The following is a 13876-nucleotide window of genomic DNA, read 5'->3' on the forward strand; positions in this document are numbered from 1 at the left end:
ACACCAAGTAATAAAAGCCATATGCTAACCCAGTGGTGGAACAATACGTCAGCCAAAACTTCAACACTCTGAAATTAAAGAACTTTAAATGCGATCAGTCCTACTTGTTGCAAAAGTGCAAAAAATGGTGTCATTCTTTTCATCCAAATCTCTCCTACAAAAGTCGTATGCTAACTATTGAGGAACAAAAGTAGGTCGCCGATAAGTTCGCAAAATGAATGCGCTGTTGGACACTTTTGGATCATTTCCTCTATTGTCTGTCTGTGTGCTGGCCTGATTAAGTTTTTTCCCACAGATAACGCACTTGAAAAGTCCCGGATGTGTCGCAACATTCGCGTTGTCGGTGTATCCAGCAATCCCATTAGTTTTTTTCGTTCACACCGTTTTCTTCCTCTGCGCTCGAAAACCAACTTCATGAGGAACCGAGAAATCGAAAAAAAAGCGTTCCTGCATCGACGTCGACTATCTCAACTCAATTTATTCACTTTTATACAACGCCATAACCCACTCAAACAGGATCACTAAGGATCGCAGGAAGGAATCAGTTTTGAGTGGCGCTGGATGGTTGCCATTGGGATGGAACGAAAAGAATTATAATAACAGATATTATGTTATTAAAACAGACACATGTCTACGATCATAGCTACGAATGTTGGTTTATCAACAAAGTTGATAACAAAAGGTAATTATAAAAGCAAATAGATTCGAGTGCTGGCGTTTGAAGCGTTAGACCTTCGTCCGATGATGCGAATCAGCCAAAAACACTATCTGGAGTAATTTTTATTGCATTCCGGTAAATCTCCGAAAAACTGACATTCTCGTCTGCAGGTGATTTAGGCCAACTGAACAGACATTTACTGAAACGGAATGTTAAGCGCTCTAGTTTAAGTGATACTCGAAGCGTTCTCTAAATATTTAGATGCATTGGAAAAAAACATATCCACCATTCAAGATAAAAATGCAAACCTGAACACTGTTCATGATAAGCCTACTTGTTTAGGAAACAAAGAATAAATGAAACTTAGGGAGGGCTACAAACAACCGAGATAAACCGTAATATATTTTGGAAACAAGAGACCACAACATCGATAGAACACTCGAATTGTAAAAGATAAGCGTATGCATGTACATGTTTATAAAGCGAAAGTTTAAATCAATCTGGCAATCGCTCGCAAGCACGGTGAAGGGTAAAGTCTTATCGTCAGTTCTACGAAGAACAACCTTACGATGCAAAGGAGGGCGTTTCTCGCGTTCATTTTCGTCGCCAGTTTCGTTGTAGGATCCTTGGCTGCACCAAAGGTTTGCTATTCTTCAATATTTCCTTTTTATTGATTCAGTCTATAGTTGATATTAGAGTCAGGGCAACCAAAAGTTAATATTTCAGTGGAAATCTGTTGGGATCAGTGGCCCGGTCCGCGGCGTGATCGCTTCAGAAATTCAGATTTAGTCGTAAAGAAATTTTACAGCCGGTTTTCTTCGGCTAAATGTCAGCTCAAGATTTGGTTAAACTAAAACAAACTGGAAAATATAATTACTTTAGTTTTCGAGGAGGCAAATATGACCTTTAAAATGCAAAAAAAAAAAAATGTTAGAATTTTCGTCAAACAGGCAAGAACTGGTCATATGATTCACGGAATAAAATTTCGTTTCCTAAGCCTTTCTGACTAAAGACATAAAAAATCTAGAGTGATAAGAGTAATAAGCAGGAACTGCTCATTAGCTTTGATTTAACAATTTTTTAGCTTTTGTACCGTATGAAAGTTCCACTCGATAGAAATGTTCGCACATTACACAATGGTTCTAACTTTTGAGTCTGTGGATAAAATTCTGACGTTGAACCTTGAAATGAAAGCTACAGGCAAGTACCTTTCTGTGGTGCTATCTATTTTGCTGTAAAGGATGCAGGCTTGCAATTCAGTCTCTGGATCACGAGAAATTCTTATGTTGGAAAGGAAATATTAACGATGAAATGAATGCCATTAGGAAGAACCTTCCCGGTTGCAACGTGATGCATGTTTTACTGACATGTTGCTTTTGCCAAATCATTCTCATTTTCAATTTGTTTGTAGCTCTGTTTATTCACCCGCCACGTTTCTTTTCTTTTTTCAGGAGGTGAAAAGGGGTGTTGAAAGAGTGTGCACCCCAACCGGGCATTTCTGCTTCAGGGGTCATGATCGCGAATGCTGCAGCGGAAAGTGTTATTGCCCGGATTGCTTTGGGGCCAGAAGGTAACAAACATAGAACCTCTTGAAGTAGAACAAAAAAAAAAACAAAAAGGAAAAAAAAAAAACAATGTTCGTCACAGATAGCAAGAGTTATGCGATTTTGTTTGGTTGCTCAATTTCGTTTCTTCTGGTCAGTTGTTCGTGTTGTTGTCCTTTTTCTTCTTCTTCGCCATCATTATCATCTTTGTTCCTCTTCTTGTTCAGTTTTTCTTCTTCATCATCATCGTCATCAAAATCATCTTCATCGTTATTATATTGTTCTTCTCCTTGCTTAGTTTTTTCCGCTTTTTGTTCTTCTTCTTCTTCGTCTGCTTCTTCTTCTTCTTCGCCATCATTATCATCTTTGTTCCTCTTCTTGTTCAGTTTTTCATCATCATCATCATCATCATCATCATCATCATCATCGTCATCATCGTTATTATCTTGTTCTTCTCCTTGTTCAGTTTTTTCCTCTTTTTGTTCTTGTTCTTGTTCTTGTTCTTGTTCTTCTTGTTCTTCTTGTTCTTCTTGTTCTTCTTGTTCTTGTTCTTGTTCTTCTTCTTCTTTTTCTTCTTCTTCTTGTTCTTTTTCTTCTTGTTCTTGTTCTTGTTCTTGTTCTTGTTCTTGTTCTTCTTGTTCTTGTTCTTCTTCTTCTGCTTCTTCTTCTTCTTCTTCTTCTTCTTCTTCTTCTTCTTCTTCTTCTTCTTCTTCTTCTTCTTCTTCTTCTTCTCTTCCCCCTTCACCCGATCATTCCTAGTATCATCTCAGTGTTCCTCTTCTTGTTCAGGTTTTCTTCTTCTTTTTCTTCTTCAGTAATCATTCTCTTTATAATCTTCTTAGCAATGATAACAGTATATATATGAATGGTTTACTAATACCTCAATGACAGTAAAAACTAGTAAAATAGAAGAAAGTATGTTATGTTGTTATGTGTCTGAAAGTGCTTTTTATCACAATCGGTAACTACTGACGCGTCCATGGACTCAGAAGGACACGAGTTTCTCTTACAAAAATGATCCTTTTAAGATTATATTTTCACGGTCGGCTCCATTCCATTTTCAGCCTTCGTTTCGAGACGGTCTCAGTGCTCAGTGGGGTGGATGAATTTACAGTTGACGGCTAATATTTTGGATTTTCTACCGGGCTAACGGTTAATTTCTTTCCGTTACGGTTAACAGACATCTGAAAAGGAAGTCAGTTTCTTTCTGAAAGTTCAAAAATTAGTTTCCATTGTTGCAAAACACATTTTTAAGGTCCATCGGTCACTGACAATCTTTCTCGGATGAAAGTAGGCTGAAATATAGGGTTCATCAGCTACTAAACAAGACCACAAAAAGTCCTAACTAGTGATCTTGGCAAATCTCTATTATGCATTTTTTTTATGATTAACTTTTTTTTACAACTGACGACTAAATTTTTGGTCATTTTACGACTAACGATTAACTCTATTGAGATTCTCTTTTAATGGCTCTTCGTCCAAATTTTAGTCTGAGGCATCTTAACACCATTAGGTCCCGCTGTCATGTGATCTTCAGCTAGTAATGGAAGAACTCAACTTTTTCATTTGTAGGGGTGGTGTCTGTGCTGCATGAATAAGGAAGACGACCAAACAGCTGAGCTCATAACAACACTGGGGAACTAATACAGGACCGGACATGGATACATTGCATAAGCAGAGCTTTAAGCTTCATCAATTTGATTTGTTAGATTAGGAGCTTGTAGGGTCAAACAATGATCACTTTATAGTTGTAATACGCTACCCAATAAAAGCTGAGCTTTCGCGATGCCAGGTTTAATTTTTTATCACTTGTTTTCTCGCTTTCTGGCCAGTGCTTTTCAAAGTAGAGATGCTTCAATATTGATGGACGGATTGATGATGGATGGATTTTAATTGATTGATTGAGTGATTGATTGATTGATCGATCGATTGAGATTTCACTACCCACACTCGCCCCCTCCCCCTCTCTCTCTCTCTCTCTCTCTCTCTCTCTCTCTCTCTCTCTCTCTCTCTCTCTCTCTTGCCGTTCTCTCTCTCTTGCCGTTCTCTCTCTCTCTCTCTCTCTCTCTCTCTCTCTCTCTCTCTCTCTCTCTCTCTCTCTCTCTCTCTCTCTCTCTCTCTCTCTCTCTCTCTCGCCGTTCTCTATCAATCCTTGTGATGGGAAGAGTACCCTAGAATGATAGTACTCCAGATTCGATCCCTTTCTAAACAGTCGAACGACCAGGAAAAATTTATAAAGAACAAAGCTCATCTCTCTAGTGTCGTTCTTTCCTGACTTGAGTCGCTGTTATAGCTCTCCCTCTGGCCTGCCAGAAAGAGGATAATGACGGTCTAATTTCCCTTATTTTTCACCTCAATTCATTCATTTTTAAAATGTTTTTCGCACATCTGTCAACACCTTGGTGAAGTCGCCGAAAGTGATACTCTAGTTAACAAGTTTAACTTGTCGAAGATTCATTCACCTAAAGTCAAATACAGACTCATTTTCAGACATCTGATACAACCCTGCACACTATTGGGATCGTCTAGGGATCGTCTGGGATCGTCTAGGATCGTATTAGGATCGTCTACTTCAAAGCTGCCCCTAAACTATCAACCGATCAAATTTTGACCAATCTGGGCTGGGAACCTCTCTATTTTAAAAGATGGACACACATTATAAGATTTGGTAACAAATGCATTTCAAATAGAGTTCCCAGATAACTTTTCGATTATTTTAGTGTGAGACACCATGACATTCACGACTACAAAACTAGAAATAATGATAACCTTATTTTGGAAAAAGTCAACTTAGAATACACCAAGCGCGCTTTTTTCTACAAAGATGCAAAATTTTTTAATAATTCTTAGGATTCATGATAATAAGAACTTATAATTTGCGATCTCCTTTTATTTATTTATTTATTCATTTGTTTATCTATTTATTTTAAACAGATCCTGGGTTGATAGCAGTTTTCTTCTTAAAACTGATGCAGCAATCCTGTATAAATATGTTTGAATTATTATTGTTTACTGGTGAAATTTAGGCCCTGTTCAGACTAGGTGCCTGTGCCCGGACACTAACAAGGATGTTTTTCAGACCCCTTGGTATCCAAGTAGCAATCGTTTTCTCCTTCTTTAATTTATAGCGCCCGCCATTTTGTTAGTAGGGAGGCATGTGGAAAAAGCGCGGGAACTGACAAAATCCTGTTCACACCAGTGCTTATGCCCAAAGGAACAAATATTGTCTTTATCATTAGAAAATAAGTTCTTAGTTTATTACACTCCTATAATAGCTTACGCAATCCCAGGAGGTTCTTAAGATAACAATAACAATGAATCAATAAAATAATTAAAGTTAAAGTTAATATTCGAGACTTAAAATCGCTTTAGGTGACAGGGCACTTTGAGACTAGGTATCGCCTTTTGAGCTGCGTTTGTGAAAGAGTTAGTAGATGCAGAGTTTACCGTTTCTTGCGGTAAGTTGTTCCATAATCTGATTGCTCTTGGGAAAAATGAAAAAGAGTAGCCCAATAAAATTCATATCTTCGTGCCACCGTGTAATATTCTCTATTTATAATTCAATGTTAGAGCGGTTTTCAATTGAGTGTCGAAAGTAATTTTGCGTTTGCTTTGGTTTTGCATTATTATGCTCTGTGATTGGTTAACAAAACTCGCGCCACTTTCTCAACTAATGAGAATCCAAACCAAAACCAATCGTCTTTCGGCCGCACGCGCTTTCCCGCGCTTAGCGCAAGTTACATGTATTTGCTTCGAATTCTGATTGGCTCGTTGTGTTGTTTACATCTGTTGCGATTGGCCAGAGTAATTACTTTGGGTTTGGTTTTACGACACTCAATTGGAAACCGCTCTATGTGACGTTTCTTCTCTTGAATTGGGAATGATAAAGATCCATCGAGCATAGATGAAAACACATAAAAGCTCATAGAAAGAACGAAACCAAAGGAATGGACGAACGCAGCGCCAAGTGTTCACAAAATCTCGTCGTTGCTTTGACAACCAATGCTTCCAAATGCAAAGTGTTAACAGTTTTTCGGAAGAAAACACCTGTAGCTAATAATAATAATAATAATAATAATAATAATAATAATAATAATAATAATAATAAATAATAATAATAATAATAATAATAATAATAATAATAATAATAAGTTTATTTATCCTGATAAAAGACCGGTCAGTCAAACAGCAAAGGTTGATATACTGGTATTAATCGGTGACCAGCACATAAGAAATCTATAAAAATATTTACATGAAAAACAACGGTAAAAAATAGTTAGAGAAATATAACAAAATGAACTAAGCATCGCTTTTACAAATATGATTGGCCCTATCCATGTTCGTCAAGTAAGTAAATGTTCTGACCTTAAACTGTGCAAGTGTTCGTAGCTCACGTACCTCTCTTGGTAGTTTGTTCCAGGCACTTGCAGCCGAGAGCTTAAATGAAGTCTGACCACATTTGGTCTTAACTAGTGGTAGATCTAATAATGTCGGATCTCTAAGAGATTGACAATGTCTTTGTGATTGTTTTAGTAAGTAGCCTGTCAATTGCGTAGGGCAGTTAATATTACCTTGGCAACGTTTATCTACCACGTGTTCAAGAAGAAAAAGATCTCGGTGTTACCATCTCACGTAATCTATCGTGGGATTCGCATGTTACGTGTATTGCACTCAAGGCTAATAGAATGCTGGTTCTCTTAAAGAGAACCTGTCCTCTTATTACCGACTTTAAAGTCAGGCGGACACTCTATCTCTCACTGAGTAGTGAAGTCACAGCTCTCCTATGCCACAGAGGTACGGTCTCCTGCAAATGTCTAATTGAGAACGATCCTAGAAAGAGTCCAGAGGCGCCTTTGTGCTACTCGCTAGATACTTCGGGCTAGAATCAGCGAGATGTCATACAAACAACGACTGTACATGTGGCCAGACTCTTCGTCTATTACCACTCACCTATGACAGGGAAATCAGAGATATTGTCTTTCTCTATAATCGCATGATCGTTCTCGCACTCAGAACCCTACCCTGATGTTAAAACCTGCTCACTGCAGAACCACTACTTTTCAGGCTTCGTTTTTCAATAGAACTGTAAAATCCTGGAACACTTTTTGCAATCTACCCTCTCATGACAAATTCTCCAGTCTAAGTATTTTTAAGAATGTTTTACGTGCTACGTATTTTACCCTATTAGGTACCACCTTTGACGCAGATATGCCTTGCACCGTGCTCCTCTCCCGCGACTTCCCGTGCCACCGTTCGTAATCTTCGTCGTTTATTATTATTATTATTATTATTATTATTATTATTAGTGTTCTCATTTGTAATTTTTACTTGATTTTTCTTATAATTAGGTTGGCGTTGCGCCTCGCATGGGTATCATATCCCGTTCGCTGTATAAAACCCTTTTTGTCTCTATTTTACTTCATATTTATTTATCAATACTCACTTGTTCGTTCGTAGTTTTTCGTTATTTATTTATTTATTAATTGACCAATAGAGCTGGAAAACTTGAAAACAGCAGATTAAAAAAGGTGCCGACCGCAGGTCTCAACCATAGGCCGCCCAAGCTCAAACTGTGAGTTGTGGTGATCATATTGCGTAATAGCGGTCATGGCGCAAATTTAAGAGTTTGTATGGGAATATTTACGATCGGGTTTAGGAGGTAAAAATTCCGAAAATTTCTCAATAAAAATGACATACCTTGTGTATACGGTGTACTGTTTGTTGTTTCTCGATTTTCTGTCTCCTTTTGCTGATTTGGGGTCATTTTAGCGAGTTATCGTTTGTGAAACCCAGGAAACGATAACTCGCTAAAATGACCTTAAATCAGCAAAAGGAGACAGAGAAATTTTCGGAATTTTTTCCTCCTAAACCCGATCATAAATATTCCCATACAAACTCTTAAATTTGCGCTGTGACCGCTATTACGCAATATGATCACCACAACTCACAGCTTGAGCTTGGGCCACCTGTGTCTCAACACGCACGGCCGCGCGCGCTCCCGTGGACGGAAAAATAAGCGAGGTTGCGATGCGCGCCTTCGTGTTTTCGTGAGGGACTGGAGGAGAGACAACTCAACGACAATATGGCGGCAGCTGTGGAAGGAACTCCTCGCCGAGTGCGTGCTCTGTTATCCAGCTTTCTTCACACATCTGACAAAGAAGAGGAAGCAAGGTATACTAAAATAGAAAAAAGAACATCTCAACCCTTCATTAAGACGTAGATGGTGCATTCCATTCTGTCGTTGCGTTTCAAGTTTACTATTACGAAGTTATTCTAAGCATGCATCCAAAATTAGTGTAAATGGGAGATCGTTCTCGCTGTTTTGCATTGTTAACCTTGTGTTTGAGCGACAAGACGTTCTTGGACCAAGTCCAATCTCTTTCCTACATTAGTGTTGTTCTCAGGCGTGTGGAATCCTTGATCTGAGTTGAAATGTCATCGGTGTGTTACAACGCAAATTAATATTATGAGAAACATGATGAGTTACTTCGGAATAATGTCACGTCTATTTGTCTTAAAATTTTGATTTGAAGTGAATCAAAGTTATTCACAACAAAGAAACTTGCAAAAATTTCTTGTTTAATTTCAAACCAGAGAACACTATCATTTGCCTGTTGCTGTGAATGCTGTTTTCAACAACAGTTTATTTTGTTACAACAATTTATTTATTTTGTCACATGAAAAAGTTAATACTATCTTTTATTTGCAAATCTTGATCTCGATTGTCTGTCATTTTAGACAGTTGTCTCTTAAAGCTCTGTTACACTAGGCAATTTTTCTTGCTACTTGTCTCGCAGTTTCATTCAGCCATTGCAACACAAGTTGCACAGATCATTGCCTATTTCAACATGCCCCAAAATGAGCATGCCTTGCAATGCTGTTTTTGAAGTCACTGTTGCACAAAGTAGAACTGACTTCTACTTCTCGTAACAATTGCAGCAACAAAAAAGTTGCAAGACTTGTTCCTTTCAGGGCATGTTACACTAGGCAATGATTCATGCAACTTGCATTGCAACAAAATATCAAGACTAGTTGCAAGCAAAATTGCCTAGTGTAACAGCACCTTTACTGCGCTTTTAAACAACATGCAACTCTGAACTTCAAAACCCAACTAACAGTTTGGGTGTTTTACTACAGTCAATTATTATTACAATGACAACTGACGGAACACAAAAATACAGAAACCGACAAAGTAGATCGAAATCCGCCAGTCACAGCATTTGAATGTGATCTTTTAACCCCATTGAACCAAACGACTTTGTTTTTTAAGAGGTCTTCTGAGCTGATTGATGGCAGTGAAAGACGACAGCAGACAAAATACTTCATTCTTTAGTTGTTTAATGATATAAAGAGCAGTGGAAACATTTGAATGCTATCATGCAAAGGGCATCTTGATCTTCTCTGCTTAGATCTACCAGCAGCTTTTTCCTTCAAGTCATATTCACAATGTGTCCCCAGGAAAATAAACATTGTTTTCAATATTGCAAACCATAATTTTCTATATGTCAACCTCATCAATGGACACCAAAAGGCTACTTAGAAAATTAATTTCACTTGGACTCAGACCCTTACATGTGGCATGACATATGGGTGAAGTTTTTTTAGTATTTTGTTCCAGCATGAAACACATACTGCTATCGAAATGTTTTATGTAAACAAAGTATAAAGTTCTTGCCTCATACTGGAATGAAAGTTATATTCTTATTAAGGAAGGTGCCTACTTTTCTTATTGCGCATACATCCTGCACATCTTGAGATACTCAGGTTTCCTATTCATGGTGCCTACTAATACAGGGATGTTTTTCGAGGTTTAAAACTATGCAGGGGAAACAGAACTTAGCAAGTGCTCTTCGTATTCAAAAAGAAAAGAAAATTGGGGGTAACCATGCATTTTTCAGAGATAATAAAGCTTCAATTTGGAAAAAAATGCCATATATTGCTTTGTATTTCACTACTTTTTTGAATTATTGTTGCTTAATTATCTCTGAAAAATGCATGATTACCCCCTATTTTCTTTTTGGATTCCAATAGCCCTTACTAAAGTCTGCTTTTCCCACCACCTTTTTCTCGCACCATCCTTCACAAGCTTACATTAACATTGGAGGCAGCGTGGTAGAGTGGTTTTAGCATCAGACTTGTAATCCAGAGGTCCTGGGTTCATGTCCCACTCTGGCCACTATCTGGAATTGTTTCTCAGTAGCCCCGAGTTCAACTTCTTGGCAGGACTTGTAAATAGCCAGCTAGTCCGCCTCCTACCAGTTGGGATTCTTAACCAAGTTATGTTCCATTTGAAATATTTGTTGCTGTCCAGCTTGTTTCATTACCCCTACAGCCCATCTAGGGGAGAGAATTATTAAGTACAGTAAAATTCTGAAGAAAAACCCTCCCCCCTCCCTGTGGCTTATATTTTTCAAAGGACTTTTTTTTAGGTGTTTATGTGTGGAGGGGCTTACAAATTTGCCTTTCAAACTCAGTGTCTACAATTTTTCAATGTTGGAACGTTAAATAGAAATTCATGATAAAGTAATCACTGTGAACATGCTGTCTTCAAACACCACAGCAATAAACTTTATTGAAAATGTAACTCTGTACATGCTGTACAAGTCACCAGTTTATAGTTCATATCATAGTTTGTACTGCAGTTCATATGGTACAACTGTAGCTCACAGTTCAGTGTACGGAATCATACTTTTATCAATTTATAGAAAAGGCTTGATATTAGTGGTATGTATAATTTACTTTGATTTATTTTGCATTTGAGGGTAATTCCCATGTATTAGTTCCTAGGGGTTTTAATTTGGAGTCTTTTTTGCATTGTGAATTTTAGGGGGCTTACATTCGAAATTTTACAGTATATCATTATCATCATCATCATCATTATTAGAGACACAGCCCTGCATTTCATATTATTCTTGCCAACCAATCACAGAGTGAAGAAAAGCAAAACCAATTGAAAGCAATTTTGGCCTTATGCGCCTACTGGCACGCAGAGATTTGATGATGATGATGATGAATTGAAAGCAATTTCCAAGTTACTTTCAACAGTCTTCGGTTGATTGAAAACCATTCTAAGTATTTGTATATTTTTATCTTTATCCCAGGAGTCCTAACCAAGATGACCCAGATTTAGAGTCATTTTGTAGAAGCCAGCCAAGAAGTAAAGAGGCATTTTGGAATCGAGTGGAATCCTTCTCTGTATCCTTTTGCATAAGTTTATCACCCATCTACAAAGCATGCCATGGTGATTAACCTACATGTAGTTGGTGAACTAGTTAGCAGCTGTAGTTACCTTGTATCACATTTGATTCTTTTTTCAATATATCAACAGTTTACTGCATTAATAGTACAATAATCGTCATCTTTTTATAGAGTTGATGCAGATTTTAGTTTAGGCTTTTGTTCTTTCTATAATTCCATGCTTCAAGGATAATTATTCTTTCAGACAGAAAAAAGTTCAGCACTTATTCTTTTGTGAATATAAATATGTGAAAATATATTCTTGGAACATTGTCACAAGACTTTTTTTTTTGTTGCAATGGTCAAGCACCCACCCTTCCACTCTGATCTGATGCTAGTCCATTGCACAATTAGCCCAGCATTAAAAGACTTTCTAATAAATTATTGTTAACCTGTTATTTTTTATACCCCTTGATGTTGATGGATATGGTCAAAGACTAATAGCCCTTGCTAAGATCTGCTTTTCCCGGATGATCATAAACTGCGCAAAATACTTCAGATCTGTATTAGTAGGCACCGTCCTTGAAATGTTTATTGCTCTAAATAAGCTGCTTTTTTGCACAGACTGGTTGTCATGGAAGAAACTTAGTTGCCTGTTTAATTTTTTAGAAAAATGCTAAATAAGCAAGATATGAGAATGATATATTATTCTAGAAAGTGACACAGGCATACTCATGAAAAGGAAATCCGAGTGCTCCTATCAGGAGCACTCGGATAACTAGTTCGGATGCTCTACTACTGAGCTACAGGAGACTCGTGGGAGCTAAGGCCATTAAACTAGGTTCATGGGACAAATATCCTGCACACTGCTAGGAGTGAAATGTCGAAACGTGTCTCATTCATTCACCAAGCTTGAAATATACCATCGTTTTGACATTCAAATCCTAGCAGTATGCAGGATATTTGTCTCATGAACCTAGTTTAATGGCCTTAGCTGAGTATGCCTGTGTCACTTTCTAGAATAATACATCATTGGCATTCATTCACCAGGCTTGAAATATATCATCGCATTTATTTCAAGCAAGATATGGCTTTTTACTTTCCTGGAAAATGCAAGTGACCTACACAAAAGAGATACTGACACTCAACTGATTTCTTTTGGGTACAAGACTCAACCAAGTCAACTGAAGCAAACTCTGTGGCAAAATAGTGCTTTCACTGTATTTGGAGCAATTTCACTTACGTCCCTCTTTCCCTTCCAAAACCTTTTGTTTCTTAACTGATTCCAGCCATTTACATGGTTTGCCAAACCCCTTGCATTGTCACCTTTGCATTGTGCACAGTATGGTTGGGAGAACAGCGAGGTTGATATCTTACAGTGCGTCCGCTGCAAGGCAACTCTTGATGCTACCATATCAACCATGTGGGATCCAGATATGTGTGAGTATAATAATAATAATAATAATAATAATAATAATAATAATAATAATAATAATAATAATAATAATAATAATAATAATAATACTTTTAATTGTTAAATTCAGGTAGAGCAACTTAGGTTACGCTTTGCGCCATATGTGGCTAATTTTATATGCATTCATATGTCATACACTGCGCATAATAATAAACAAATATTTACACAGGATAACCCATCAGTGACTGCACCTTTGCGAATGCTAGACTTTTAAATAACACATTGTCAAAATAGGCAAATTTTGCTTATTTTTTGTTGTTGTTTTTCTATTATTATTATTATTATTATTATTATTATTATTATTATTATTATTGTCTCGACTACTATCACAGTCTTTGCTGGTGTTCATTAATATTATTATTATTATTATTATTAATTTTTTTGTCGTAGATGTGCTAATAGGAAAATAATATTAATACATTTAGTGAATTAGTTAATTATTTTATCATTTGCCTAAGATCTTGTAAGACGAATGCAACGCACCTCAGAATACCTGTATTACGCACTACCAGACACAAACAAATAATCGTTTATTCCTAGAGGTGCTAAACTTAACTTGACTTAACTCAACTTAATTTAACTTGACATATTTTGACTGTATATATACATGTCGTGTTTTGAATTTCTTTCTTTTTTACTGTAATATTACCATAATTCTTTCACCAAAGGTAATAAATAAAGGTTTTTATTATGTACACATCTGGACAAGCTGTAAATGTTCCGTAAACCCAAATTTTTTTGCAAACACAATTGACCTGAAATATACTAAGAAGTACATACATGTACTGCAGCTTTAAAAAATAATGTAGCAAGAAATTTTCAGGCTAGGTGGAAACTATAATATTAATAGTAAAACTTAAGATGTAGAATTTGCAATGATTGTGAATGATGAAAGACACTATTGATAGGCAGTTAGTTGTAAGAACTTCTGTGTATTGATCTGGAAAGGTAATAAAATGTGAAAAAATATTATTGGAAATAATGTGATGGAACATGTTAAGCCTGGTGAATAAATGAGAATGA

At 36.9% G+C, this 13876-nt stretch overlaps 1 protein-coding gene and 1 long non-coding RNA gene across 2 annotated transcripts in view; both read left to right on the forward strand.

The window, feature by feature from the left end:
* Positions 1-1137: 1137 nt before the first annotated feature.
* LOC146459060 (uncharacterized) lies at positions 1138-3988 on the forward strand. The gene is made up of 3 exons (XR_014858036.1): positions 1138-1299; positions 2110-2228; positions 3775-3988. It is a non-coding gene; the product is annotated as an uncharacterized LOC146459060 (long non-coding RNA).
* A 4252-nt stretch (positions 3989-8240) lies between these two features.
* The window catches only part of LOC146459061 (zinc finger C3HC-type protein 1-like), a 29571-nt gene continuing 23935 nt past the window's right edge, over positions 8241-13876 (forward strand). Inside the window, exons 1-3 of the mRNA XM_085089767.1 lie at positions 8241-8373; positions 11304-11397; positions 12669-12819. Of these exons, the coding sequence (XP_084945893.1) occupies positions 8285-8373; positions 11304-11397; positions 12669-12819 (334 nt within the window). The 5' untranslated portion in view covers positions 8241-8284. The remainder of the gene's footprint in view (positions 8374-11303; positions 11398-12668; positions 12820-13876) is intronic.

The sequence above is a fragment of the Pavona decussata genome, unplaced genomic scaffold, assembly GCF_977016875.1.
Source record: "Pavona decussata unplaced genomic scaffold, jaPavDecu1.1 SCAFFOLD_223, whole genome shotgun sequence".
NCBI lineage: Eukaryota > Metazoa > Cnidaria > Anthozoa > Scleractinia > Agariciidae > Pavona > Pavona decussata.